This window comes from Eucyclogobius newberryi, unplaced genomic scaffold (genome assembly GCF_026437365.1).
Source record: "Eucyclogobius newberryi isolate DKJ021-1_F unplaced genomic scaffold, fEucNew1.0.hap1 SCAF_42, whole genome shotgun sequence".
Lineage (NCBI taxonomy): Eukaryota > Metazoa > Chordata > Actinopteri > Gobiiformes > Gobiidae > Eucyclogobius > Eucyclogobius newberryi.
This window is the reverse complement of record NW_027316079.1, coordinates 614505-641770: the sequence shown is the minus strand read 5'-3', so window position 1 is coordinate 641770 and position 27266 is coordinate 614505. Positions and strand designations below refer to the sequence as shown.

General features: G+C 52.3%; 2 protein-coding genes across 5 annotated transcripts in view; one reads left to right on the top strand and one right to left on the bottom strand.

Annotated features, from left to right (window-relative positions):
- Window positions 1–19073, top strand: part of hectd1 (HECT domain containing 1) — a 65646-nt gene extending 46573 nt beyond the window's left edge. For 2 of the 3 annotated variants that reach the window (XM_072464251.1, XM_072464253.1), the window contains exons 26-43: window positions 703–930; window positions 1018–1151; window positions 4380–4536; window positions 4613–4683; window positions 5481–5632; window positions 5767–5821; window positions 5917–6154; window positions 7917–7999; window positions 8212–8339; window positions 9724–9925; window positions 10013–10150; window positions 11083–11504; window positions 11651–11809; window positions 11896–11974; window positions 12907–13000; window positions 13957–14107; window positions 17589–17733; window positions 17811–19073. In XM_072464251.1, coding sequence (XP_072320352.1) covers window positions 703–930; window positions 1018–1151; window positions 4380–4536; window positions 4613–4683; window positions 5481–5632; window positions 5767–5821; window positions 5917–6154; window positions 7917–7999; window positions 8212–8339; window positions 9724–9925; window positions 10013–10150; window positions 11083–11504; window positions 11651–11809; window positions 11896–11974; window positions 12907–13000; window positions 13957–14107; window positions 17589–17733; window positions 17811–17948 — 2774 coding nt within the window. In that variant the 3' untranslated portion in view covers window positions 17949–19073. The remainder of the gene's footprint in view (window positions 1–702; window positions 931–1017; window positions 1152–4379; window positions 4537–4612; window positions 4684–5480; window positions 5633–5766; window positions 5822–5916; window positions 6155–7916; window positions 8000–8211; window positions 8340–9723; window positions 9926–10012; window positions 10151–11082; window positions 11505–11650; window positions 11810–11895; window positions 11975–12906; window positions 13001–13956; window positions 14108–17588; window positions 17734–17810) is intronic. The other variant, XM_072464252.1, reaches the window with a different exon arrangement.
- Window positions 19074–20761: 1688 nt separating this feature from the next.
- On the bottom strand, window positions 20762–25696 carry ap4s1 (adaptor related protein complex 4 subunit sigma 1). 2 transcript variants are annotated; one of them, XM_072464263.1, is made up of 6 exons: window positions 25474–25696; window positions 24920–25069; window positions 23473–23559; window positions 23307–23375; window positions 23031–23065; window positions 20762–21094 (listed from the first exon to the last, which is right to left on the bottom strand). In XM_072464263.1, the coding sequence occupies exons 2-6, from the start codon at window positions 25055–25057 to the stop codon at window positions 20908–20910; spliced, it is 516 nt and encodes a 171-aa protein (XP_072320364.1). In that variant the 5' UTR covers window positions 25058–25069; window positions 25474–25696; the 3' UTR covers window positions 20762–20907. The 2 variants fall into 2 exon arrangements, with proteins under 2 accessions (XP_072320364.1, XP_072320363.1); XM_072464262.1 differs by lacking the exon at window positions 23031–23065 and having other exon boundaries at window positions 20762–21036; window positions 23310–23375.
- Window positions 25697–27266: the final 1570 nt, after the last annotated feature.

Sequence of the window (27266 nt, the reverse complement as noted above, 5' to 3'; positions counted from 1 at the left end):
CACGCACACACCTGTAACTGTGAGTGACGCGCGCACACGCACACACCTGTAACTGTGAGTGACGCGCGCACACGCACACACCTGTAACTGTGAGTGACGCGCGCACACACACACCTGTAACTGTGAGTGACGCGCGCACACACACACACCTGTAACTGTGAGTGACGCGCGCACACACACACACCTGTAACTGTGAGTGACGCGCGCACACACACACACACCTGTAACTGTGAGTGACGCGCGCACACACACACACCTGTAACTGTGAGTGACGCGCGCACACACACACACACCTGTAACTGTGAGTGACGCGCGCACACACACACCTGTAACTGTGAGTGACGCGCGCACACACACACACCTGTAACTGTGAGTGACGCACACACACACCTGTAACTGTGAGTGACGCGCGCACACACACCTGTAACTGAGTGACGCGCGCACACACACACACCTGTAACTGTGAGTGACGCACACACACACCTGTAACTGTGAGTGACGCACACACACACCTGTAACTGTGAGTGACGCGCGCACACACCTGTAACTGAGTGACGCGCGCACACACACCTGTAACTGTGAGTGACGCGCGCACACGCACACACCTGTAACTGTGAGTGACGCGCGCACACACACACACACCTGTAACTGAGTGACGCGCGCACACACACACCTGTAACTGTGAGTGTGACCTCTCCTCAGCGTCTCCTCTGATGGGCGCTCAGAGCTTCCCAAACCTCACCACCACCGGCACCACCTCCACCTCCACCGTCACCATGTCCACCTCCATCGTCACCTCCTCCAACAACGTCGCCACGGCAACCACCGGCCTCTCTGTGGGCCAACTGCTGAGTAACACGCTGACCACCAGCCTCACGTCCACCAGCAGCGAGAGCGACACGGGCCAGGAGGCCGAGTTCAGCCTGTACGGTGAGTCTGGGGCCGGGACGGGGGCCGGGACGGGGGCCCAATCTTCCTGGACATTTCTTTGTATTCATAATCTTCTTTGTTCCTCAGACTTCCTGGACAGCTGCAGAGCGAACACGTTATTGGCCGAGCTCGACGATGAGGAGGATCTGCCTGAACCCGACGACGACGATGACGAGAACGAAGACGACAACCAGGATGAGCAGGAGTACGAGGAAGTACTGGTGAGTAACAATACGACTACTGACTCGCTTCAGGGTGCATGGTTCCTCTGGAGCTTCAGGGTGCATGGTTCCTCTGTAGCTTCAGGGTCCATGGTTCCCCTGCTCTTGAGCTTCAGGGTCCATGGTTCCTCTGGAGCTTCAGGGTCCATGGTTCCTCTGGAGCTTCAGGGTCCATGGATCCTCTTCTCTGGAGCTTCAGGGTCCATGGTTCCTCTGGAGCAGCTTCAGGGTCCATGGTTCCTCTGGAACAGCTTCAGGTTCCTCTGGAGCTTCAGGGTGCATGGTTCCTCTGGAGCTTCAGGGTGCATGGTTCCTCTGGAGCTTCAGGGTGCATGGTTCCTCTGGAGTTTCAGGGTGCATGGTTCCTCTGGAGCTTCAGGGTGCATGGTTCCTCTGGAGCTTCAGGGTGCATGGTTCCTCTGGAGCTTCAGGGTGCATGGATCCTCTGGAGCTTCAGGGTGCATGGTTCCTCTGGAGCTTCAGGGTGCATGGTTCCTCTGGATCTTCAGGGTGCATGGTTCCTCTGGAGCTTCAGGGTGCATGGTTCCTCTGGAGTTTCAGGGTGCATGGTTCCTCTGGAGCTTCAGGGTGCATGGTTCCTCTGGAGCTTCAGGGTGCATGGATCCTCTGGAGCTTCAGGGTGCATGGTTCCTCTGGAGCTTCAGGGTGCATGGATCCTCTGGAGCTTCAGGGTGCATGGTTCCTCTGCTCTGGAGCTTCAGGGTCCATGGTTCCTCTGGAACAGCTTCAGGTTCCTCTGGAGCTTCAGGGTCCATGGTTCCTCTGGAGCTTCAGGGTGCATGGTTCCTCTAGAGCTTCAGGGTGCATGGTTCCTCTGGAGCTTCAGGGTGCATGGTTCCTCTGGAGCTTCAGGGTGCATGGTTCCTCTGGAGCTTCAGGGTGCATGGTTCCTCTGGAGCTTCAGGGTGCATGGTTCCTCTGTAGCTTCAGGGTCCATGGTTCCCCTGCTCTTGAGCTTCAGGGTCCATGGTTCCCCTGCTCTTGAGCTTCAGGGTCCATGGTTCCTCTGGAGCTTCAGGGTCCATGGTTCCTCTGGAGCTTCAGGGTCCATGGATCCTCTGGAGCTTCAGGGTGCGTGGATCCTCTTCTCTGGAGCTTCAGGGTCCATGGTTCCTCTGGAGCAGCTTCAGGGTCCATGGTTCCTCTGGAACAGCTTCAGGTTCCTCTGGAGCTTCAGGGTCCATGGTTCCTCTGGAGCTTCAGGGTGCATGATTCCTCTGGAGTTTCAGGGTGCATGGTTCCTCTGGAGTTTCAGGGTGCATGGTTCCTCTGGAGCTTCAGGGTCCATGGTTCCTCTGGAGCTTCAGGGTGCATGGTTCCTCTGGAGCTTCAGGGTGCATGGATCCTCTGGAGCTTCAGGGTGCATGGTTCCTCTGCTCTGGAGCTTCAGGGTCCATGGTTCCTCTGGAGCAGCTTCAGGGTCCATGGTTCCTCTGGAACAGCTTCAGGTTCCTCTGGAGCTTCAGGGTGCATGGTTCCTCTGGAGCTTCAGGGTGCATGGTTCCTCTGGAGTCTCAGGGTGCATGGTTCCTCTGGAGCTTCAGGGTGCATGGTTCCTCTGGAGCTTCAGGGTGCATGGTTCCTCTGGAGCTTCAGGGTCCATGGTTCCTCTGCTCTGGAGCTTCAGGGTCCATGGTTCCTCTGGAGCAGCTTCAGGGTCCATGGTTCCTCTGGAACAGCTTCAGGTTCCTCTGGAGCTTCAGGGTGCATGGTTCCTCTGGAGCTTCAGGGTGCATGGTTCCTCTGGAGCTTCAGGGTGCATGGTTCCTCTGGAGCTTCAGGGTGCATGGATCCTCTGGAGCTTCAGGGTCCATGGTTCCTCTGCTCTGGAGCTTCAGGGTCCATGGTTCCTCTGGAGCAGCTTCAGGGTCCATGGTTCCTCTGGAACAGCTTCAGGTTCCTCTGGAGCTTCAGGGTCCATGGTTCCTCTGGAGCTTCAGGGTGCATGGTTCCTCTGGAGCTTCAGGGTGCATGGTTCCTCTGGAGCTTCAGGGTGCATGGTTCCTCTGGAGCTTCAGGGTGCATGGTTCCTCTGGAGCTTCAGGGTGCATGGTTCCTCTGGAGCTTCAGGGTGCATGGTTCCTCTGTAGCTTCAGGGTGCATGGTTCCCCTGCTCTTGAGCTTCAGGGTCCATGGTTCCTCTGGAGCTTCAGGGTCCATGGTTCCTCTGGAGCTTCAGGGTCCATGGATCCTCTGGAGCTTCAGGGTGCATGGTTCCTCTGGAGCAGCTTCAGGGTCCATGGTTCCTCTGGAACAGCTTCAGGTTCCTCTGGAGCTTCAGGGTCCATGGTTCCTCTGGAGCTTCAGGGTGCATGGTTCCTCTGCTCTGGAGCTTCAGGGTCCATGGTTCCTCTGGAGCAGCTTCAGGGTCCATGGTTCCTCTGGAACAGCTTCAGGTTCCTCTGGAGCTTCAGGGTCCATGGTTCCTCTGGAGCTTCAGGGTCCATGGTTCCTCTGGAGCTTCAGGGTCCATGGTTCCTCTGGAGCTTCAGGGTCCATGGTTCCTCTGGAGCTTCAGGGTCCATGGTTCCTCTGGAGCTTCAGGGTCCATGGTTCCTCTCGAGCAGCTTCAGGGTCCATGGTTCCTCTGGAACTGCTTCAGGTTCCTCTGGAGCTTCAGGGTCCATGGTTCCTCTGGAGCTTCAGGGTCCATGGTTCCTCTGGAGCAGCTTCAGGGTCCATGGTTCCTCTGGAACAGCTTCAGGTTCCTCTGGAGCAGCTTCAGGTTCCTCTGGAGCAGCTTCAGGGTCCATGGTTCGTCTGGAGCAGCTTCAGGGTCCATGGTTCCTCTGGAGCTTCAGGGTCCATGGTTCCTCTCGAGCAGCTTCAGGGTCCATGGTTCCTCTGGAACTGCTTCAGGTTCCTCTGGAGCTTCAGGTTCCATGGTTCCTCTGGAGCGTCAGGTTCCATGGTTCCTCTGGAGCTTCAGGGTCCATGGTTCCTCTGGAGCAGCTTCAGGGTCCATGGTTCCTCTGGAACAGCTTCAGGTTCCTCTGGAGCAGCTTCAGGTTCCTCTGGAGCTTCAGGGTCCATGGTTCCTCTGGAGCAGCTTCAGGGTCCATGGTTCCTCTAGAGCAGCTTCAGGGTCCATGGTTCCTCTGGAGCAGCTTCAGGGTCCATGGTTCCTCTAGAGCAGCTTCAGGGTCCATGGTTCCTCTGGAGCAGCTTCAGGGTGGTTCATGGTGTAATACTGGTGTGGTCCTGCAGGAGGAGGAGGAGTACGAGACCAAAGGCGGCCGCAGGCGGACGTGGGACGACGACTTTGTACTCAAGCGTCAGTTTTCTGCTCTCGTTCCGGCGTTTGACCCTCGACCCGGAAGAACAAACGTGCAGCAGACCACAGACCTGGAAATCCCTCCTCCAGGTGAGGTCATGCAGAGGTCACGCAAAGGTCATGGTAAGCGTTTGAACGGTTTCCTTGACGCTTGTCGTCTTTTCAGGGACGCCGCGCTCTGAGGTCCAGGAGGAGGTGGAGTGTGCTCCGTCTCCTCGGCTCTCGCTCACACTCAAAGTAAGAACGGCAGCGTCCTTCAGGATCATGATCTTCAGAGGTTCATGATCTTTACAGGTTCATGATCTTCAGAGGTTCATGATCTTTACAGGTTCATGATCTTCAGAGGTTCATGATCTTTACAGGTTCATGATCTTCACAGGTTCATGATCTTTACAGGTTCATGATCTTCACAGGTTCATGATCTTCACAGGTTCATGATCTTTACAGGTTCATGATCTTCAGAGGTTCATGATCTTTACAGGTTCATGATCTTCACAGGTTCATGATCTTCAGAGGTTCATGATCTTTACAGGTTCATGATCTTTACAGGTTCATGATCTTCAGAGGTTCATGATCTTTACAGGTTCATGATCTTTACAGGTTCATGATCTTTACAGGTTCATGATCTTCAGAGGTTCATGATCTTCAGAGGTTCATGATCTTCACAGGTTCATGATCTTCAGAGGTTCATGATCTTTACAGGTTCATGATCTTTACAGGTTCATGATCTTTACAGGTTCATGATCTTCAGAGGTTCATGATCTTTACAGGTTCATGATCTTCACAGGTTCATGATCTTCAGAGGTTCATGATCTTTACAGGTTCATGATCTTTACAGGTTCATGATCTTCAGAGGTTCATGATCTTCACAGGTTCATGATCTTCAGAGGTTCATGATCTTCACAGGTTCATGATCTTCAGAGGATCATGATCTTCAGCGGTTCATGGAATCGTCGTGTCCGCCTCTCCCTCGGGGACTGTTCCTCTCCGTTGGTTCTTGATGGTTCTTGATGGTTCCTCTTGTTCCGTCGCAGGTGGCTGGCCTGGGCACGACTCGGGAAGTGGAGCTGCCGTTGTCCAACTACAAATCCACCATCTTCTTTTACGTCCAGCGTCTGCTCCAGCTCTCCTGCAGCGGAGCGGTCAAGACGGACAAGCTGAGGAGGATCTGGGAGCCCACCTACACGTAAGGGTCGCGGTCCAGGGTCCGGACGCTCAGCCGAGGGTCCGGACGCTCAGCCGAGGGCTTCTGTTGCTCGTTTCCAATCTGGCAACCCAGATAGTTTTGAAAGTGTGTTTGATTGGACTTGTCTCCTTCAGGATCATGTACCGAGAGCTGAAGGACTCGGACAAAGAGAAGGAGAGCGGCAAAATGGTGAGTTTATTCTCCTGAAGGAACCAGGACTGGAGCTGTCCACTCTCAGACCGTTTTAAATCTGGAGATATAAATGTGATGTTTGTGTGGTGCAGGACTTCTGTGAGCAGGGCCTGGTGCAGGGCCTGGTGCAGAGCCGCTCAGGAGGACTCTCGCCCTCCGTTCCTCTGCATCACAGCTGTGAAATCCTCGGAGGAGCGAGAGAGATGGCCCAGGCTAAAGCCGGCTGCAGTCAGAACGCCTGCGGAGTGGAGGACGTCCTGCAGCTGCTGAGGATACTCTACATCATCGGAGGAGACGCCACCACGAGCAACGCCAGGACGCTACAGGAAGGTGAGGAGAAGATGAGAGAGGGCGAGGAGAGGAGACGAGAGAGAGGGGTGAGGAGACGAGAGAGGGGTCGAGGAGACGAGAGAGAGAGAGGGGCCGAGGAGACGAGGGAGAGAGGGGGGGCGAGGAGACGAGGGAGAGGGAGGGGGCGAGGAGACGAGGGAGGGAGAGGAGAGGAGACGAGAGAGAGAGAGAGAGGGGGGGCGAGGAGACGAGAGAGAGAGGGGGGGCGAGGAGACGAGGGAGAGAGGGGGGGCGAGGAGACGAGGGAGAGAAGGGTCGAGGAGACGAGAAATAGAGAGAGAGAGGGGGCGAGGAGACGAGAAATAGAGAGAGAGAGGGGGCGAGGAGACGAGAGAGAGAGAGGGGGGGCGAGGAGACGAGGGGGCGAGGAGACGAGAGAGAGAGAGGGGGGGCGAGGAGACGAGGGGGCGAGGAGACGAGGGAGAGGAGACGAGGGAGAGGAGACGAGGGAGAGAGGGGGGGCGAGGAGACGAGGGAGGGAGAGGAGAGGAGACGAGAGAGAGAGAGAGAGAGGGGACGAGGGAGAGAGGGGGGGCGAGGAGACGAGGGAGAGAAGGGTCGAGGAGACGAGAAATAGAGAGAGAGAGGGGGCGAGGAGACGAGAAATAGAGAGAGAGAGGGGGCGAGGAGACGAGAGAGAGAGAGGGGGGGCGAGGAGACGAGAGAGAGAGAGGGGGGGCGAGGAGACGAGGGGGCGAGGAGACGAGGGAGAGGAGACGAGGGAGAGAGGGGGGGCGAGGAGACGAGGGAGAGAGAGGGGTGGAGGAGACGAGAAAGGGGGAGAGGGGTGGAGGAGACGAGGGAGAGAGAGGGGTGGAGGAGACGAGAAAGGGGGAGAGGGGTGGAGGAGACGAGAGAGGGTGAGGGGTGGAGGAGACGAGAGGGGGAGAGGGGTGGAGGAGACGAGAGAGGGGACGAGGGGCGAGGAGACGAGGGGGCGAGGAGACGAGGGAGAGGAGACGAGGGAGAGGAGACGAGGGAGAGAGGGGGGGCGAGGAGACGAGGGAGGGAGAGGAGAGGAGACGAGAGAGAGAGAGAGAGAGGGGGCGAGGAGACGAGGGAGAGAGGGGGGGCGAGGAGACGAGGGAGAGAAGGGTCGAGGAGACGAGAAATAGAGAGAGAGAGGGGGCGAGGAGACGAGAAATAGAGAGAGAGAGGGGGCGAGGAGACGAGAGAGAGAGAGGGGGGGCGAGGAGACGAGGGGGCGAGGAGACGAGAGAGAGAGGGGGGGGCGAGGAGACGAGGGGGCGAGGAGACGAGGGAGAGGAGACGAGGGAGAGAGGGGGGGCGAGGAGACGAGGGAGAGAGAGGGGTGGAGGAGACGAGGGAGAGAGAGGGGTGGAGGAGACGAGAAAGGGGGAGAGGGGTGGAGGAGACGAGAGAGGGTGAGGGGTGGAGGAGACGAGAGGGGGAGAGGGGTGGAGGAGACGAGAGAGGGGACGAGGAGACGAGAGGGGACGAGGAGACTAGAGAGGGGGCGAGGAGACGAGGGAGGGGTGGAGGAGACGAGAGAGGGGGAGAGAGAGGTCGAGGAGACGAGAGGAGACGAGAGAGGGGGCGAGGAGACGAGAAGGAGGATGAGGAGACGAGAAGGAGGATGAGGAGACGAGAAGGAGGATGAGGAGACGAGAAGGAGGATGAGGAGACGAGAAGGAGGATGAGGAGAGGGAGGATGAGGGAGCATTATTATTAGTTCTTTAAATATACTGGATGAACGTTGTTAAACTTTGTTTCTTTTCAGATGTGGACGAGCTGCAGTTCAATGCGTCTCCAGAAGAGTTCACCAGTAAAAAAGTCACCACGAAAATCCTCCAGCAGATCGAGGTTAGTCTCCTCCCCCTGCTCCGCCCCCTGCTCCTCCCCCTGCTCCTCCCCCTGCTCCTCCCCCTTCTCCGCCCCCTGCTCCTCCCCCTGCTCCTCCCCCTGCTCCGCCCCCTGCTCCTCCCCCTGCTCCGCCCCCTGCTCCTCCCCCTGCTCCGCCCCCTGCTCCTCCTTCACACTGGTGTTCTTCTTACACTCGTCTGTTGTGTGTTCAGGAGCCGTTAGCGTTAGCGAGCGGCGCTCTTCCAGACTGGTGTGAACAGCTCACCTCCAAGTGTCCTTTCCTCATCCCGTTTGAAACAAGACAACTGTACTTCACCTGCACCGCCTTCGGAGCCTCCAGGTACAGGGCCACGCCTCCACCCAAACACCACTGTTCACCACCCAAACACCACCCAAACACCACTGTACACCACCCAAACACCACCCAAACACCACCCAAACACCACTGTTACCACCCAAACACCACCCAAACACCACTGTTACCACCCAAACACCACCCAAACACCACTGTACACCACCCAAACACCACCCAAACACCACTGTTACCACCCAAACACCACCCAAACACCACTCAAACACCACTGTTACCACCCAAACACCACTGTACACCACCCAAACACCACTGTACACCACCCAAACACCACCCAAACACCACTGTACACCACCCAAACACCACCCAAACACCACTGTACACCACCCAAACACCACCCAAACACCACTGTTACCACCCAAACACCACCCAAACACCACTCAAACACCACTGTTACCACCCAAACACCACTGTACACCACCCAAACACCACTGTACACCACCCAAACACCACCCAAACACCACCCAAACACCACCCAAACACCACCCAAACACCACTGTTACCACCCAAACACCACCCAAACACCACTGTACACCACCCAAACACCACTGTGCACCACCCAAACACCACTGTTACCACCCAAACACCACCCAAACACCACTGTTGCCACCCAAACACCACTGTTGCCACCCAGACACCACTGTTGCCACCCAAACACCACTGTTGCCACCCAAACACCACTGTACACCACCCAAACACCACCCAAACACCACTGTTACCACCCAAACACCACTGTTCACCACCCAAACACCACCCAAACACCACTGTTACCACCCAAACACCACCCAAACACCACTGTTACCACCCAAACACCACTGTTGCCACCCAAACACCACTGTTGCCACCCAAACACCACTGTACACCACCCAAACACCACTGTTACCACCCAAACACCACTGTTCACCACCCAAACACCACCCAAACACCACTGTTCACCACCCAAACACCACTGTACACCACCCAAACACCACCCAAACACCACTGTTCACCACCCAAACACCACTGTTCACCACCCAAACACCACTGTACACCACCCAAACACCACCCAAACACCACTGTTCACCACCCAAACACCACTGTTCACCACCCAAACACCACTGTACACCACCCAAACACCACTGTACGCCACCCAAACACCACTGTACACCACCCAAACACAAATAGACCTTAAACTACTGTGAAAACCTCATTTCTGACATTTCCGACTAAGCTCAAGTGTCTTTTCTAGTAACTCAAGTATAACGTTGTGATCAGATTCGTGGTCTCCGTGTTCACATTTTAAAGCTCGTACTGGAGCATTAAAGTTCAGCGTGAGCAGCTTCCACTCTGAATAAGACGGTTGTTTGGTTGCCAGGGCGATCGTGTGGCTGCAGAACCGGCGCGAGGCCACCATGGAGCGCTCTCGTCCTTCCACCGCCGTGAGACGAGACGATCCCGGAGAGTTCAGAGTGGGACGACTCAAACACGAGCGGGTCAAAGTGCCACGGGGGGACGCCATGATGCAGTGGGCGGAGTCTGTGATGGGCGTGCACGCGGAGAGGAAGTCTGTGCTCGAGGTGGGAACAGTTATGAGAGCTACCCAACGTCCAACTCAACTGACCAAATGAAACCGTGTTCAAACTGAGTCCTGGTTCCTCTCTCAGGTGGAGTTCCTGGGCGAGGAGGGAACTGGTCTGGGGCCCACTCTGGAGTTCTATGCCCTGGTGGCAGCTGAGTTCCAGAGGACGTCTTTGGGGATTTGGCTTTGTGACGACGACTTCCCAGACGACGAGTCCAGACAGGTGAGCGCCAGTTGGAGAACTGTACTGTGCCCTGTGGGGACCTGGGGGGAACTGTACTGTGCCCTGTGGGGAACTGTAGTGTGCCCTGGGGGGAACTGTACTGTGCCCTGTGGGGAACTGTACTGTGCCCTGTGGGGAACTGTACTGTGCCCTGGGGGGAACTGTACTGTGCCCTGTGGGGAACTGTACTGTGCCCTGTGGGGGGGAACTGTAGTGTGCCCTGTGGGGGGGAACTGTAGTGTGCCCTGTGGGGGGGAACTGTAGTGTGCCCTGTGGGGGGGACTGTACTGTGCCCTGTGGGGGGGAACTGTAGTGTGCCCTGTGGGGGGGAACTGTAGTGTGCCCTGTGGGGAACTGTACTGTGCCCTGTGGGGGGGAACTGTAGTGTGCCCTGTGGGGGGGAACTGTAGTGTGCCCTGTGGGGGGGGAACTGTAGTGTGCCCTGTGGGGGGGACTGTACTGTGCCCTGTGGGGGGGAACTGTAGTGTGCCCTGTGGGGGGGAACTGTAGTGTGCCCTGTGGGGGGGGAACTGTAGTGTGCCCTGTGGGGGGGACTGTACTGTGCCCTGTGGGGGGGAACTGTAGTGTGCCCTGGGGGGAACTGTAGATGTGTGTGTATTTAAGGTGGACCTGTCTCGTGTGTGTATTTAAGGTGGACCTGTCTCGTGTGTGTATTTAAGGTGGACCTGTCTCGTGTGTGTATTTAAGGTGGACCTGTCTCGTGTGTGTATTTAAGGTGGACCTGTCTCGTGTGTGTATTTAAGGTGGACCTGTCTCGTGTGTGTATTTAAGGTGGACCTGTCTCGTGTGTGTATTTAAGGTGGACCTGTCTCGTGTGTGTATTTAAGGTGGACCTGTCTCGTGTGTGTATTTAAGGTGGACCTGTCTCGTGTGTGTATTTAAGGTGGACCTGTCTCGTGTGTGTATTTAAGGTGGACCTGGGCGGCGGCCTGAAGCCTCCTGGTTACTACGTGCAGCGCTCGTGTGGACTCTTCCCGGCTCCGTTCCCTCAGGACAGTGAGGAGCTGGAGCGGGTCACGCAGCTGTTCCACTTCCTGGGCGTCTTCCTGGCCAAGTGCGTCCAGGACAGTCGCCTGGTGGACCTGCCGCTGTCCCGGCCGTTCTTCAAGCTGCTGTGCATGGGGGACATCAAGTCCAACATGAGCAAGCTGCTGTACGACTCCCCGAGCGTGGACCGGGGCCTGAACCTGGAGGCCGGCACCGAGGACCACGACTGTCTGTTCGACGAAGACACCAAGTCCGAGTTCATCCTGGACCCGCCCAAGCCCAAGCCCCCGGCCTGGTACCACGGGCTGCTGACCTGGGACGACTTCCAGCACGTGAACCCGCACAGGTACCAGCGGCAGCCATGTTCTCACCTTCAGAAACCAGGCTTTGCACTGTCCACACTTGGGGCTTTAGGGGGATTAAACCCCTTTTTCAAATGTGACTCAGTTTTCTAGCTGTAGCGATCACATGACCTCTGTCCACTTCCTGCAGAGCCAGTTTCCTGAAGGAGGTCAAGGACTTGTCGGTGAAACGGCGTCAGATCCTCAGCAGTAAATCTCTGTCCGAGGACGAGAAGAACACGAGGCTCCAGGACCTCATGCTGCGGAACCCTCTGGGCTCCGGGCCCCCGCTCAGCGTGGAAGATCTGGGGTGGGACGCACGGCCCAGCCTTTACATTTACTGAGGAGAAGCTTCTGCTGACCACGCCCCTCTGACCACGCCCCTCTGTGTTTCAGGTTGAACTTCCAGTTTTGTCCGTCCTCCAAAGTCCACGGTTTCTCAGCCGTGGACCTCAAACCGAATGGAGACGACGAGGTGAGACATGGTCCTAGTGCAGGCCTGGTTTAGACCTGGTTTAGACCTGGTTTAGACCTGGTTTAGACCTGGTTTAGACCTGGTTTAGTCCTGGTTTAGGCCTGGTTTAGGCCTGGTTTAGGCCTGGTTTAGACCTGGTTTAGACCTGGTTTAGGCCTGGTTTAGGCCTGGTTTAGTCCTGGTTTAGTCCTGGTTTAGTCCTGGTTTAGTCCTGGTTTAGACCTGGTTTAGTCCTGGTTTAGACCTGGTTTAGACCTGGTTTAGACCTGGTTTAGTCCTGGTTTAGTCCTGGTTTAGGCCTGGTTTAGGCCTGGTTTAGTCCTGGTTTAGTCCTGGTTTAGTCCTGGTTTAGTCCTGGTTTAGACCTGGTTTAGTCCTGGTTTAGTCCTGGTTTAGTCCTGGTTTAGTCCTGGTTTAGTCCTGGTTTAGACCTGGTTTAGTCCTGGTTTAGTCCTGGTTTAGTCCTGGTTTAGACCTGGTTTAGACCTGGTTTAGACCTGGTTTAGACCTGGTTTAGGCCTGGTTTAGGCCTGGTTTAGTCCTGGTTTAGACCTGGTTTAGACCTGGTTTAGTCCTGGTTTAGTCCTGGTTTAGTCCTGGTTTAGTCCTGGTTTAGTCCTGGTTTAGACCTGGTTTAGACCTGGTTTAGTCCTGGTTTAGACCTGGTTTAGTCCTGGTTTAGTCCTGGTTTAGTCCTGGTTTAGACCTGGTTTAGACCTGGTTTAGACCTGGTTTAGTCCTGGTTTAGACCTGGTTTAGACCTGGTTTAGTCCTGGTTTAGTCCTGGTTTAGACCTGGTTTAGACCTGGTTTAGACCTGGTTTAGACCTGGTTTAGTCCTGGTTTAGACCTGGTTTAGACCTGGTTTAGTCCTGGTTTAGGCCTGGTTTAGACCTGGTTTAGTCCTGACTCCTCTGACCCTCTCTGACTCAGATGGTGTCGATGGAGAACGCAGAAGAATACGTGGAGCTGATGTTTGACTTCTGTATAAACGCTGGGATCCAGAGGCAGATGGAGGCGTTCAGAGGTACTCTTTACCTTAGACCAGCTTTGTACAGGAGAGTGACCACAGGAGTGACCACAGGAGTGACCACTAGAGTGACCACTAGAGTGACCACTAGAGTGACCACAGGAGTGACCACAGGAGTGACCACTGGAGTGACCACTGGAGTGACCACTGGAGTGACCACTAGAGTGACCACAGGAGTGACCACTGGAGTGACCACTGGACCACAGGAGTGACCACTAGAGTGACCACTGGACCACAGGAGTGACCACTAGAGTGACCACTGGAGTGACCACAGGAGTGACCACTAGACCACAGGAGTGACCACAGGAGTGACCACAGGAGTGACCACTAGAGTGACCACTGGAGTGACCACAGGAGTGACCACAGGAGTGACCACAGGAGTGACCACTAGAGTGACCACTAGAGTGACCACAGGAGTGACCACAGGAGTGACCACTAGAGTGACCACTAGAGTGACCACTAGAGTGACCACTAGAGTGACCACTGGAGTGACCACAGGAGTGACCACTGGAGTGACCACAGAGTGACCACAGAGTGACCACAGGAGTGACCACTGGAGTGACCACTGGAGTGACCACTGGAGTGACCACAGAGTGACCACAGAGTGACCACAGAGTGACCACTGGAGTGACCACTGGAGTGACCACTGGAGTGACCACAGGAGTGACCACTGGAGTGACCACAGAGTGACCACAGAGTGACCACAGGAGTGACCACTGGAGTGACCACTGGAGTGACCACTGGAGTGACCACAGAGTGACCACAGAGTGACCACAGAGTGACCACTGGAGTGACCACTGGAGTGACCACTGGAGTGACCACTGGAGTGACCACTGGAGTGACCAAAGAGCATAACTGGACACATGTTCTTAGTCAGTTTACCAAGTGACCCAAAGTCCTCAAAATGGCGCTGATGAAGAGGAAACGTGACTCGTGTTCTTCGTGTTCTTCAGAGGGTTTTAACCGCGTGTTCCCGATGGAGAAGCTCAGCTCTTTCACTCACAAAGAAGTCCAGATGATTCTCTGTGGAAACCAGTCTCCATCTTGGACCAACGACGACATCATCAACTACACTGAGCCCAAACTGGGTTACAACAGAGACAGGTGAGGCCCGCTTTAGTCCCGCTTTAGACCCTCTTTAGTCCCGCTTTAGTCCCGCTTTAGACCCGCTTTAGTCCCGCTTTAGACCCGCTTTAGTCCCGCTTTAGACCCGCTTTAGACCCGCTTTAGACCCGCTTTAGTCCCGCTTTAGACCCGCTTTAATCCCGCTTTAGACCCGCTTTAGTCCCGCTTTAGTCCCGCTTTAGACCCGCTTTAGACCCGCTTTAGACCCGCTTTAGTCCCGCTTTAGTCCCGCTTTAGACCCGCTTTAGACCCGCTTTAGACCCGCTTTAGACCCGCTTTAGTCCCGCTTTAGACCCGCTTTAGACCCGCTTTAGACCCGCTTTAGTCCCGCTTTAGACCCGCTTTAGACCCGCTTTAGTCCCGCTTTAGACCCGCTTTAGACCCGCTTTAGACCCGCTTTAGTCCCGCTTTAGACCCGCTTTAGTCCCGCTTTAGACCCGCTTTAGACCCGCTTTAGACCCGCTTTAGACCCGCTTTAGACCCGCTTTAGTCCCGCTTTAGACCCGCTTTAGTCCCGCTTTAGACCCGCTTTAGTCCCGCTTTAGACCCGCTTTAGACCCGCTTTAGACCCGCTTTAGTCCCGCTTTAGACCCGCTTTAGACCCGCTTTAGTCCCGCTTTAGACCCGCTTTAGACCCGCTTTAGACCCGCTTTAGACCCGCTTTAGACCCGCTTTAGACCCGCTTTAGTCCCGCTTTAGTCCCGCTTTAGACCCGCTTTAGACCCGCTTTAGACCCGCTTTAGACCCGCTTTAGACCCGCTTTAGACCCGCTTTAGACCCGCTTTAGTCCCGCTTTAGACCCGCTTTAGTCCCGCTTTAGACCCGCTTTAGTCCCGCTTTAGACCCGCTTTAGACCCGCTTTAGACCCGCTTTAGTCCCGCTTTAGACCCGCTTTAGTCCCGCTTTAGACCCGCTTTAGACCCGCTTTAGACCCGCTTTAGTCCCGCTTTAGACCCGCTTTAGTCCCGCTTTAGACCCGCTTTAGACTCGCTTTAGACCCGCTTTAGACCCGCTTTAGACCCGCTTTAGACCCGCTTTAGACCCGCTTTAGACCCGCTTTAGTCCCGCTTTAGACCCGCTTTAGTCCCGCTTTAGACCCGCTTTAGACCCGCTTTAGACCCGCTTTAGACCCGCTTTAGTCCCGCTTTAGACCCGCTTTAGACCCGCTTTAGTCCCGCTTTAGACCCGCTTTAGACCCGCTTTAGTCCCGCTTTAGACCCGCTTTAGACCCGCTTTAGTCCCGCTTTAGACCCGCTTTAGTCCCGCTTTAGACCCGCTTTAGTCCCGCTTTAGACCCGCTTTAGACCCGCTTTAGACCCGCTTTAGACCCGCTTTAGTCCCGCTTTAGACCCGCTTTAGTCCCGCTTTAGTCCCGCTTTAGACCCGCTTTAGACCCGCTTTAGACCCGCTTTAGTCCCGCTTTAGACCCGCTTTAGTCCCGCTTTAGACCCGCTTTAGACCCGCTTTAGTCCCGCTTTAGTCCCGCTTTAGACCCGCTTTAGACCCGCTTTAGACCCGCTTTAGTCCCGCTTTAGACCCGCTTTAGACCCGCTTTAGACCCGCTTTAGTCCCGCTTTAGACCCGCTTTAGACCCGCTTTAGACCCGCTTTAGTCCCGCTTTAGACCCGCTTTAGTCCCGCTTTAGTCCCGCTTTAGACCCGCTTTAGTCCCGCTTTAGACCCGCTTTAGTCCCGCTTTAGACCCGCTTTAGTCCCGCTTTAGACCCGCTTTAGACCCGCTTTAGTCCCGCTTTAGACCCGCTTTAGTCCCGCTTTAGTCCCGCTTTAGACCCGCTTTAGTCCCGCTTTAGACCCGCTTTAGACCCGCTTTAGACCCGCTTTAGTCCCGCTTTAGTCCCGCTTTAGTCCCGCTTTAGACCCGCTTTAGTCCCGCTTTAGACCCGCTTTAGTCCCGCTTTAGACCCGCTTTAGACCCGCTTTAGTCCCGCTTTAGACCCGCTTTAGTCCCGCTTTAGACCCGCTTTAGACCCGCTTTAGACCCGCTTTAGTCCCGCTTTAGTCCCGCTTTAGTCCCTCTTTAGTCCCGCTTTAGACCCGCTTTAGTCCCGCTTTAGACCCGCTTTAGTCCCGCTTTAGTCCCGCTTTAGACCCGCTTTAGTCCCGCTTTAGACCCGCTTTAGTCCCGCTTTAGACCCGCTTTAGTCCCGCTTTAGACCCGCTTTAGTCCCGCTTTAGACCCGCTTTAGACCCGCTTTAGACCCGCTTTAGTCCCGCTTTAGTCCCGCTTTAGTCCCTCTTTAGTCCCGCTTTAGACCCGCTTTAGTCCCGCTTTAGTCCCGCTTTAGTCCCGCTTTAGACCCGCTTTAGACCCTCTTTAGTCCCGCTTTAGACCCGCTTTAGTCCCGCTTTAGTCCCGCTTTAGTCCCTCTTTAGTCCCGCTTTAGACCCGCTTTAGACCCGCTTTAGTCCCGCTTTAGTCCCGCTTTAGTCCCGCTTTAGACCCGCTTTAGTCCCGCTTTAGACCCGCTTTAGTCCCGCTTTAGACCCGCTTTAGACCCTCTTTAGTCCCTCTTTAGTCCCTCTTTAGTCCCGCTTTAGTCCCTCTTTAGTCCCGCTTTAGACCCGCTTTAGTCCCGCTTTAGACCCGCTTTAGTCCCGCTTTAGACCCGCTTTAGTCCCGCTTTAGACCCGCTTTAGTCCCGCTTTAGACCCGCTTTAGTCCCGCTTTAGACCCGCTTTAGTCCCGCTTTAGACCCGCTTTAGACCCTCTTTAGTCCCGCTTTAGTCCCGCTTTAGACCCGCTTTAGTCCCGCTTTAGACCCGCTTTAGACCCTCTTTAGTCCCGCTTTAGTCCCGCTTTAGTCCCGCTTTAGACCCGCTTTAGTCCCGCTTTAGTCCCGCTTTAGACCCGCTTTAGTCCCGCTTTAGACCCGCTTTAGTCCCGCTTTAGACCCGCTTTAGTCCCGCTTTAGACCCGCTTTAGACCCTCTTTAGTCCCGCTTTAGTCCCGCTTTAGACCCGCTTTAGTCCCGCTTTAGACCCGCTTTAGACCCTCTTTAGTCCCGCTTTAGTCCCGCTTTAGTCCCGCTTTAGACCCGCTTTAGTCCCGCTTTAGTCCCGCTTTAGACCCTCTTTAGTCCCGCTTTAGTCCCGCTTTAGACCCGCTTTAGTCCCGCTTTAGACCCGCTTTAGTCCCGCTTTAGACCCGCTTTAGACCCTCTTTAGTCCCGCTTTAGTCCCGCTTTAGACCCTCTTTAGTCCCGCTTTAGTCCCGCTTTAGTCCCGCTTTAGACCCGCTTTAGTCCCGCTTTAGTCCCGCTTTAGACCCTCTTTAGTCCCGCTTTAGTCCCGCTTTAGTCCCGCTTTAGACCCGCTTTAGTCCCGCTTTAGACCCGCTTTAGTCCCGCTTTAGTCCCGCTTTAGTCCCTCTTTAGACCCGCTTTAGTCCCTCTTTAGTCCCTCTTTAGTCCTGTGTGTTAATCTGGTTCTGACTCGTTCAGTCCCGGGTTCCTTCGCTTCGTTCGAGTTCTTTGTGGGATGAATTCAGACGAGAGAAAAGCCTTTCTTCAGTTCACCACCGGCTGCTCCACGCTGCCCCCTGGAGGCCTGGCCAACCTGCACCCGCGCCTCACCATCGTCAGGAAGGTAAGCCCGGTTCTGACCCCGGTTCTGACCCCGGTTCTGACCCCGGTTCTGACCCTGGTTCTGGTTCTGACCCGCAGGTGGACGCCACTGACCACAGTTACCCGTCTGTGAACACGTGTGTGCATTACCTGAAGCTGCCTGAGTATTCTTCTGAGGACATCATGAGAGAGCGCCTCCTGGCGGCCACCATGGAGAAGGGCTTCCACCTCAACTAGCCCTGCCCCCGAGCCCCGCTGCTCCTCCCTCTCCCTCTGCAGGCCCCGCCCCTTTAACCAAAACCACCGGCGCCGCCCCGGGACAGACGCCAGGACAGGGACAGACGCCGGGACAGGGACAGACGCCGGGACAGACGCACTCGAACCTTTGACTTTAGCAAATAAAACGTCACAAAACGAGCTAAAAATCACATTTCAATGTTTGAATTTTGCACTTTTTAAATTCTCAACAAAAACATTTCAGTTTAAAATCCAAAAATACAGTTTTTGCCTTAAAGTCTGAAGTGAAACTGAAAATCCTTTAATGGTTTTGTTTTTGGCTCTAACCGTACTTTCTACTTTGTGCCTTTGGTGGTACTTTCAGAACCTTTGTTCAAACTCGAACTTCAACTTATATTCTGGTCCTTTGCACGTTTTTATGGCGCATTTGACCCTAAAGTCTGTTTTTGGAGGTGCGTTTGACCCGGCGCGGCCCGTGTTCAGCTCCTCGCGGCCCGTGTTCAGCTCCTCGCGGCCCGTGTTCAGCTGCTCGCGGCCCGTGTTCAGCTGCTCGCGGCCCGTGTTCAGCTGCTCGCGGCCCGTGTTCAGCTGCTCGCGGCCCGTGTTCAGCTCCTCGCGGCCCGTGTTCAGCTGCTCGCGGCCCGTGTTCAGCTGCTCGCGGCCCGTGTTCAGCTGCTCGCGGCCCGTGTTCAGCTGCTCGCGGCCCGTGTTCAGCTGCTCGCGGCCCGTGTTCAGCTGCTCGCGGCCCGTGTTCAGCTGCTCGCGGCCCGTGTTCAGCTCCTCGCGGCCCGTGTTCAGCTCCTCGCGGCCCGTGTTCAGCTCCTCGCGGTGCGTTTGACCCGGCGCGGCCCGGCTCCTCACTGAGCATGCTCTGGTTCAATTTAGTGCCTGTTTTCACCTTTTCGTAGCTTCTTTTTCCGAACAATCATTTGATTTTTGAGTTTCTTTTGGCGTGATGTTTCAGACTCTGGAGCCACTTGTATATTATTATTATTATTATTATTATTATTATTATTATTATTACAGTCCTTTATTTAACGAGTTGCAGTTTGAGGATATTTTCAGATGTTTTTGCTCCAAAAAAATAATCATTAAAATCGTTTGCAAAACTATGAACTGAACAAACGACTGGAGTTTTATTAAAGTACAAACACAACGAGAGTTACGTATGTAACTACGGTTCTATGAATTCCTCCTGACCGCCAGAGGACGGTGCTTAGCACCTGGACCACTCAAACCAACAAGGTCAGAAGAGTCTGCTCTTACAGGAGCGGACAAGACCACTGGAGCCGCCTGCTTCACTCTGAAGCGGGCGAAGGGACAGCAGGAAGTCCACGCAGCTGCAGCACAGATGTCCTGCAGTGGGACGCCCTTCAGTGGGACGCCCTTCAGTGGGACGCCCTTCAGTGGGACGCCCTTCAGTGGGACGCCCTTCAGTGTGGCCCAAGAGGTGGACACTCCTCTGGTAGAATGGCAAGTAACTTTGGGAGGCTGAAGAGCCCTAGATCGATTCGTCTGAAGGATGGTGTCCACAACCCAATGTGAAAGCCTCTGTTTGGAGACAGTCTTTTTTGTGACCTCCATACCAAACAGAGCATCCATCAGTCACATTAATATAATACTGCAGCATATGGACAGGACACAAAGGACTAACATCAGTCCCCAACTTCAGACTCTGGAGGATAAACGACCAGTGAAAGTGGCTGATTAACGTGAAAAGCAGAGACTTTGGTAAAAGATGGTTTAGGCCACAAGGGAAAACCAGACAAATCCCAATTCCAGCGACTGACAAAACATGGAGCTTTGCAGAGGAGAGTGCAAAGCAGAACCGCTGCCTTCACTGACATGCATCTCAACTGAGCCCGTCCAGTGACTCAAACTGTGGGGAACACAATCCTTCTACGACTAATGGAAGATCCCAACAAGGTACTCGAGTAAGGCTTGGCGAAGGGCACCCTTTAAAAACCGGGATACTAAGGAATGCGACCCACTGAACGACCATCAATCAAGGAGTGGCGGCTGAAATGGCCGCGACATAAACCTTAATAGTCGAAACCGAAAGATTTTGATCAAATAACGTCTGAAGGTCGTTTAGTAGAACTGGGACAGAGCAGTGGGTCCACACCAGTCCCACAGCAACTGACACTTTCCATCTGTTCTCACACAGCGCTGTCGTCGAGGCCGCACGAGCGCTCAGGATTGTTTGGATAACTGGTCACAAGAAGTCAACACAGAGTCCGGCCCTTCGGTGGCCACAGGTTCAGGTGCTCTGGGTGCTCCCGCCCAGCTGTGACAGGAGATCCTTCCTCTGAGGGAGGGGCCACGGTTTATCATTGAGAAGTTGGAGACGCACGGGAAACCATATCCTGCCTGGCCAATACGGAGCAACTAACAACACTGTGAGTTCTCCTGGTTCTCCTGTGTAAAGGGAGGGAATACATACAAGAGGCATTCCGGCCACGGGTGTGCCAGTGCGTCCTGCCCCAGTGCGTCCTGCCCCAGTGCGTCCTGCCCCAGTGCAATTCTGCACGGCAGGTAAACAAACTGCCCTGACACTCTGCAAATGAGGCCACGCCCACAGGTGGAGCGTCCGTGCCTCCAGCATGATTTATGTGGTAAACTGTTGACGTGTTGTCTGTCCGAACAGAAACATGTAAATGTACAAAGTATTTTAACACTAAATGTTCTTTTAGAGTGAATAAACCTCCAATAAGATGAAAGCTAAAGTTATTAGAGCTCGAGATGAAAACATTAGAGTTTGAACAGTTTATTTACACAAACATCGACTTGATTAGAAACAAGTTTGACTGAAACAATAGAAATGTGAACAAAGGTTTGTGTCTGACACTTACACTGTGGCCCCGCCCCCTGTGGCCCCGCCCCCTGTGAGATCTTGTTTGCGTCACACATGAGGCTGATGTCACGTGTGGTCCAGACCCGGTCCAGACCCGGTCCAGTTCTAGGCGTCACAGATCTTGTCGATGGCGCTGAGCGGAGCCAGGATCCTGCTTTTGTTGGTCTCCACGATGTGTCCGTTCTGAATCGTTTCATCCAAAATGATGTGAACACGATCGAGGTTAAACATGATCTGAACCAACGAGTCAAAGAGAAACATCTGGAGTTTAACCAGACTTAAGGAGACGAGACTTAACCAGACTTAAGGAGACGAGACTTAACCAGACTTAAGGAGACGAGACTTAACCAGACTTAAGGAGACGAGACTTAACCAGACTTAAGGAGACGAGACTTAACCAGACTTAAGGAGACGAGACTTAACCAGACTTAAGGAGACGAGACTTAACCAGACTTAAGGAGACGAGACTTAACCAGACTTAAGGAGACGAGACTTAACCAGACTTAAGGAGACGAGACTTAACCAGACTTAAGGAGACGAGACTTAACCAGACTTAAGGAGACGAGACTTAACCAGACTTAAGGAGACGAGACTTAACCAGACTTAAGGAGACGAGACTTAACCAGACTTAAGGAGACGAGACTTAACCAGACTTAAGGAGACGAGACTTAACCAGACTTAAGGAGACGAGACTTAACCAGACTTAAGGAGACGAGACTTAACCAGACTTAAGGAGACGAGACTTAACCAGACTTAAGGAGACGAGACTTAACCAGACTTAAGGAGACGAGACTTAACCAGACTTAAGGAGACGAGACTTAACCAGACTTAAGGAGACGAGACTTAACCAGACTTAAGGAGACGAGACTTAACCAGACTTAAGGAGACGAGACTTAACCAGACTTAAGGAGACGAGACTTAACCAGACTTAAGGAGACGAGACTTAACCAGACTTAAGGAGACGAGACTTAACCAGACTTAAGGAGACGAGACTTAACCAGACTTAAGGAGACGAGACTTAACCAGACTTAAGGAGACGAGACTTAACCAGACTTAAGGAGACGAGACTTAACCAGACTTAAGGAGACGAGACTTAACCAGACTTAAGGAGACGAGACTTAACCAGACTTAAGGAGACGAGACTTAACCAGACTTAAGGAGACGAGACTTAACCAGACTTAAGGAGACGAGACTTAACCAGACTTAAGGAGACGAGACTTAACCAGACTTAAGGAGACGAGACTTAACCAGACTTAAGGAGACGAGACTTAACCAGACTTAAGGAGACGAGACTTAACCAGACTTAAGGAGACGAGACTTAACCAGACTTAAGGAGACGAGACTTAACCAGACTTAAGGAGACGAGACTTAACCAGACTTAAGGAGACGAGACTTAACCAGACTTAAGGAGACGAGACTTAACCAGACTTAAGGAGACGAGACTTAACCAGACTTAAGGAGACGAGACTTAACCAGACTTAAGGAGACGAGACTTAACCAGACTTAAGGAGACGAGACTTAACCAGACTTAAGGAGACGAGACTTAACCAGACTTAAGGAGACGAGACTTAACCAGACTTAAGGAGACGAGACTTAACCAGACTTAAGGAGACGAGACTTAACCAGACTTAAGGAGACGAGACTTAACCAGACTTAAGGAGACGAGACTTAACCAGACTTAAGGAGACGAGACTTAACCAGACTTAAGGAGACGAGACTTAACCAGACTTAAGGAGACGAGACTTAACCAGACTTAAGGAGACGAGACTTAACCAGACTTAAGGAGACGAGACTTAACCAGACTTAAGGAGACGAGACTTAACCAGACTTAAGGAGACGAGACTTAACCAGACTTAAGGAGACGAGACTTAACCAGACTTAAGGAGACGAGACTTAACCAGACTTAAGGAGACGAGACTTAACCAGACTTAAGGAGACGAGACTTAACCAGACTTAAGGAGACGAGACTTAACCAGACTTAAGGAGACGAGACTTAACCAGACTTAAGGAGACGAGACTTAACCAGACTTAAGGAGACGAGACTTAACCAGACTTAAGGAGACGAGACTTAACCAGACTTAAGGAGACGAGACTTAACCAGACTTAAGGAGACGAGACTTAACCAGACTTAAGGAGACGAGACTTAACCAGACTTAAGGAGACGAGACTTAACCAGACTTAAGGAGACGAGACTTAACCAGACTTAAGGAGACGAGACTTGAGGAGACATGTAAGGAGTTGAGAAGGATACGTCCAGTTCGCTCTGAAAAGAAGCAGAAGCGTCACTGTCACATGGTGTGACATGTTGTCACACCATGTGACACGGTGTCACATGGTGTGACATGTTGTCACATGGTGTGACATGTTGTCACACCATGTGACACGGTGTCACATGGTGTGACACGGTGTCACATGGTGTGACATGTTGTCACATGGTGTGACATGTCACATGGTGTGACATGGTGTCACATGGTGTTTGAGTCTTCAGCTCCAGCTTCACTCACCACTCGACTGAAGTATTTGTCAAGAACTTCAACAAAATTATGAATCATCTCAAAAATGGACAACTCGTTCTGAGAAAAGCAAAAGGCAAAATGTTCAAACTTGACCTCAAATCAAAGAGATTATTATTATTATTATTATTATTATTATTATTATTAATGTTCAAACCTCGTCGTCTGTGATTCCGACGACGATGTAGAGCGCTGCATACTGACGATACACCAGCTTATAGTCCTGGAACTCCACGAACGAGCACTGAAACAAGCAGAGACGAGCGTGAGACCAGAGACGAGCGAGAGGCGAGCGAGAGGCGAGCGAGAGGCGAGCGAGAGGCGAGCGTGAGGCGAGCGTGAGGCGAGCGTGAGGCGAGCGTGAGGCGAGCGAGAGGCGAGCGTGAGGCGAGCGTGAGGCGAGCGTGAGGCGAGCGAGAGGCGAGCGAGAGGCGAGCGTGAGGCGAGCGAGAGGCGAGCGTGAGGCGAGCGAGAGGCGAGCGAGAGGCGAGCGTGAGGCGAGCGAGAGGCGAGCGTGAGACCAGAGACGAGCGAGAGGCGAGCGAGAGGCGAGCGAGAGGCGAGCGAGAGGCGAGCGTGAGGCGAGCGTGAGGCGAGCGAGAGGCGAGCGTGAGGCGAGCGTGAGGCGAGCGTGAGGCGAGCGAGAGGCGAGCGTGAGGCGAGCGTGAGGCGAGCGAGAGGCGAGCGTGAGGCGAGCGAGAGGCGAGCGTGAGGCGAGCGTGAGGCGAGCGTGAGGCGAGCGAGAGGCGAGCGTGAGGCGAGCGTGAGGCGAGCGTGAGGCGAGCGAGAGGCGAGCGTGAGGCGAGCGTGAGGCGAGCGTGAGGCGAGCGTGAGGCGAGCGAGAGGCGAGCGAGAGGCGAGCGTGAGGCGAGCGTGAGGCGAGCGAGAGGCGAGCGTGAGGCGAGCGAGAGGCGAGCGAGAGGCGAGCGTGAGGCGAGCGTGAGGCGAGCGTGAGGCGAGCGAGAGGCGAGCGTGAGGCGAGCGAGAGGCGAGCGAGAGGCGAGCGAGAGGCGAGCGAGAGGCGAGCGCGAGGCGAGCGTGAGGCGAGCGCGAGGCGAGCGCGAGGCGAGCGTGAGGCGAGCGTGAGGCGAGCGTGAGGCGAGAGGCGAGCGTGAGGCGAGCGAGAGACGCGAGGCGAGCGTGAGGCGAGCGAGAGACGCGAGGCGAGCGAGAGGCGAGCGCGAGGCGAGCGAGAGGCGAGCGAGGCGAGCGCGAGGCACGAGCGTGAGGCGAGAGGCGAGCGCGAGGCGAGAGACGAGCGCGAGGCGAGCGAGAGACGAGCGAGAGGCGAGCGCGAGGCGAGCGCGAGGCGAGCGAGAGGCGAGCGCGAGGCAAGACGAGCGCGAGGCGAGCGAGAGGCGAGCGAGAGGCGAGCGAGAGAAAAAAAGCATGCGAAAGATGCGAGCGTCTCTGCACAGTCGTCGTCTCCGCACAGTCACCTGGTCTCCGCACAGTCACCTGGTCTCTGCACAGTCGTCGTCTCTGCACAGTCGTCGTCTCTGCACAGTCACCTGGTCTCCGCACAGTCACCTGGTCTCCGCACAGTCACCTGGTCTCTGCACAGTCGTCGTCTCTGCACAGTCACCTGGTCTCTGCACAGTCACCTGGTCTTTGTTTCTGGACAGGCAGCGCTGGACGACCTCCGTCTCCAGGTTTTGTCTCAGGTTCAGCTTCACGTGGCTGTAATAACGAGACAGTCGAGTTTGACCCTGACGATTGACCATGAGCAGGAAGTGGATCATGTCCAGGTCCAACTGGACGAGAAGAAGAGACACGTTTGTTTGTTTGTTTGTTTGTTTGTTTGTTTGTTTGTTTGTTTGCAACATGAGGGAAATGTGAGCGTCAAAAACACTCGACTGACGCGGAACAGCAACGACTCTAAAAGGACGAAATTTAGTTTAATTCAATAATTTTGTATAAATCCAGATGTTCAGTCGCTTCATCTGGTCCAATAGTGACGTCAATAATGGACTTTTCACAATCTAAACAGACAAATAAATCAAAAGAATAATCTCTGTTATAACAGTTTCTCTGGGATGAACATCTGGATCATATTTTTATTATTATTACACTTGGTTCTAGTTCTTTCTGACAATAGTTCTAGTTTGTCATAAACAGACCTTAGATCTTCTACACAGGCAAAATCAGGACTACTCACCGGAGGCTAACGTTAGCCGCTAGCACGTTAGTTGCTAACACTTTAGCCGCTAACGCGGCTTTAAAGTCTTCGGTTTGACGCACAAACGCGTCACGTTGTTTCTGTTTGAGTCAAACTCTTCCTCGTGTTTTAGAATCTCAAATGTGACGCGAAGAAACGACACGATCTGTCACTGACCAGGCAAAACATGCTAACATGCTAACGCGACAGCGATGCTAACGGGAGCGCATGCGCAGACAAACTACTGCAGATGCGTTCAACTCCGAGGGCAGAAGAAGAAAGCGCAGAAAAGTCTAAAGAATAAAGAATAAAGAATAAAGTCTAAAGAATAAAGAATAAAGAATAAAGAATAAAGAATAAAGAATAAAGAATAAAGTCTAAAGAATAAAGAATAAAGAATAAAGAATAAAGAATAAAGTCTAAAGAATAAAGAATAAAGAATAAAGTCTAAAGAATAAAGAATAAAGAATAAAGTCTAAAGTCTAAAGAATAAAGAATAAAGAATAAAGAATAAAGTCTAAAGAATAAAGAATAAAGAATAAAGAATAAAGTCTAAAGAATAAAGAATAAAGAATAAAGTCTAAAGAATAAAGAATAAAGAATAAAGAATAAAGTCTAAAGAATAAAGAATAAAGAATAAAGAATAAAGTCTAAAGAATAAAGAATAAAGAATAAAGAATAAAGAATAAAGAATAAAGTCTAAAGAATAAAGAATAAAGAATAAAGTCTAAAGAATAAAGAATAAAGAATAAAGAATAAAGTCTAAAGAATAAAGAATAAAGAATAAAGTCTAAAGAATAAAGAATAAAGAATAAAGTCTAAAGAATAAAGAATAAAGAATAAAGAATAAAGTCTAAAGAATAAAGAATAAAGAATAAAGTCTAAAGAATAAAGAATAAAGAATAAAGAGTAAAGAGTAAAGAGTAAAGTCTAAAGAATAAAGAATAAAGAATAAAGTCTAAAGAATAAAGAATAAAGAATAAAGAATAAAGAATAAAGAGTAAAGTCTAAAGAATAAAGAATAAAGAATAAAGAATAAAGTCTAAAGAATAAAGAATAAAGAATAAAGAATAAAGAATAAAGAATAAAGTCTAAAGAATAAAGTCTAAAGAATAAAGTCTAAAGAATAAAGTCTAAAGTCTAAAGAATAAAGAATTAAGTCTAAAGAATAAAGAATAAAGAATAAAGAATAAAGAATAAAGAATAAAGTCTAAAGAATAAAGAATTAAGTCTAAAGAATAAAGTCTAAAGAATAAAGTCTAAAGAATAAAGTCTAAAGTCTAAAGAATAAAGTCTAAAGAATAAAGTCTAAAGTCTAAAGAATAAAGAATAAAGAATAAAGTCTAAAGAATAAAGAATAAAGAATAAAGAATAAAGAATAAAGTCTAAAGAATAAAGTCTAAAGAATAAAGAATAAAGTCTAAAGAATAAAGAATAAAGTCTAAAGAATAAAGTCTAAAGAATAAAGTCTAAAGAATAAAGAATAAAGTCTAAAGAATAAAGAATAAAGTCTAAAGAATAAAGTCTAAGAATAAAGTCTAAGAATTAAGTCTAAAGAATAAAGTCTAAAGAATAAAGTCTAAAGAATAAAGTCTAAAGAATAAAGTCTAAAGAATAAAGTCTAAAGAATAAAGTCTAAAGAATAAAGAATAAAGTCTAAAGTCTAAAGAATAAAGAATAAAGTCTAAAGAATAAAGTCTAAGAATAAAGTCTAAAGTCTAAAGAATAAAGTCTAAAGAATAAAGAATAAAGAATAAAGTCTAAAGAATAAAGTCTAAAGAATAAAGTCTAAA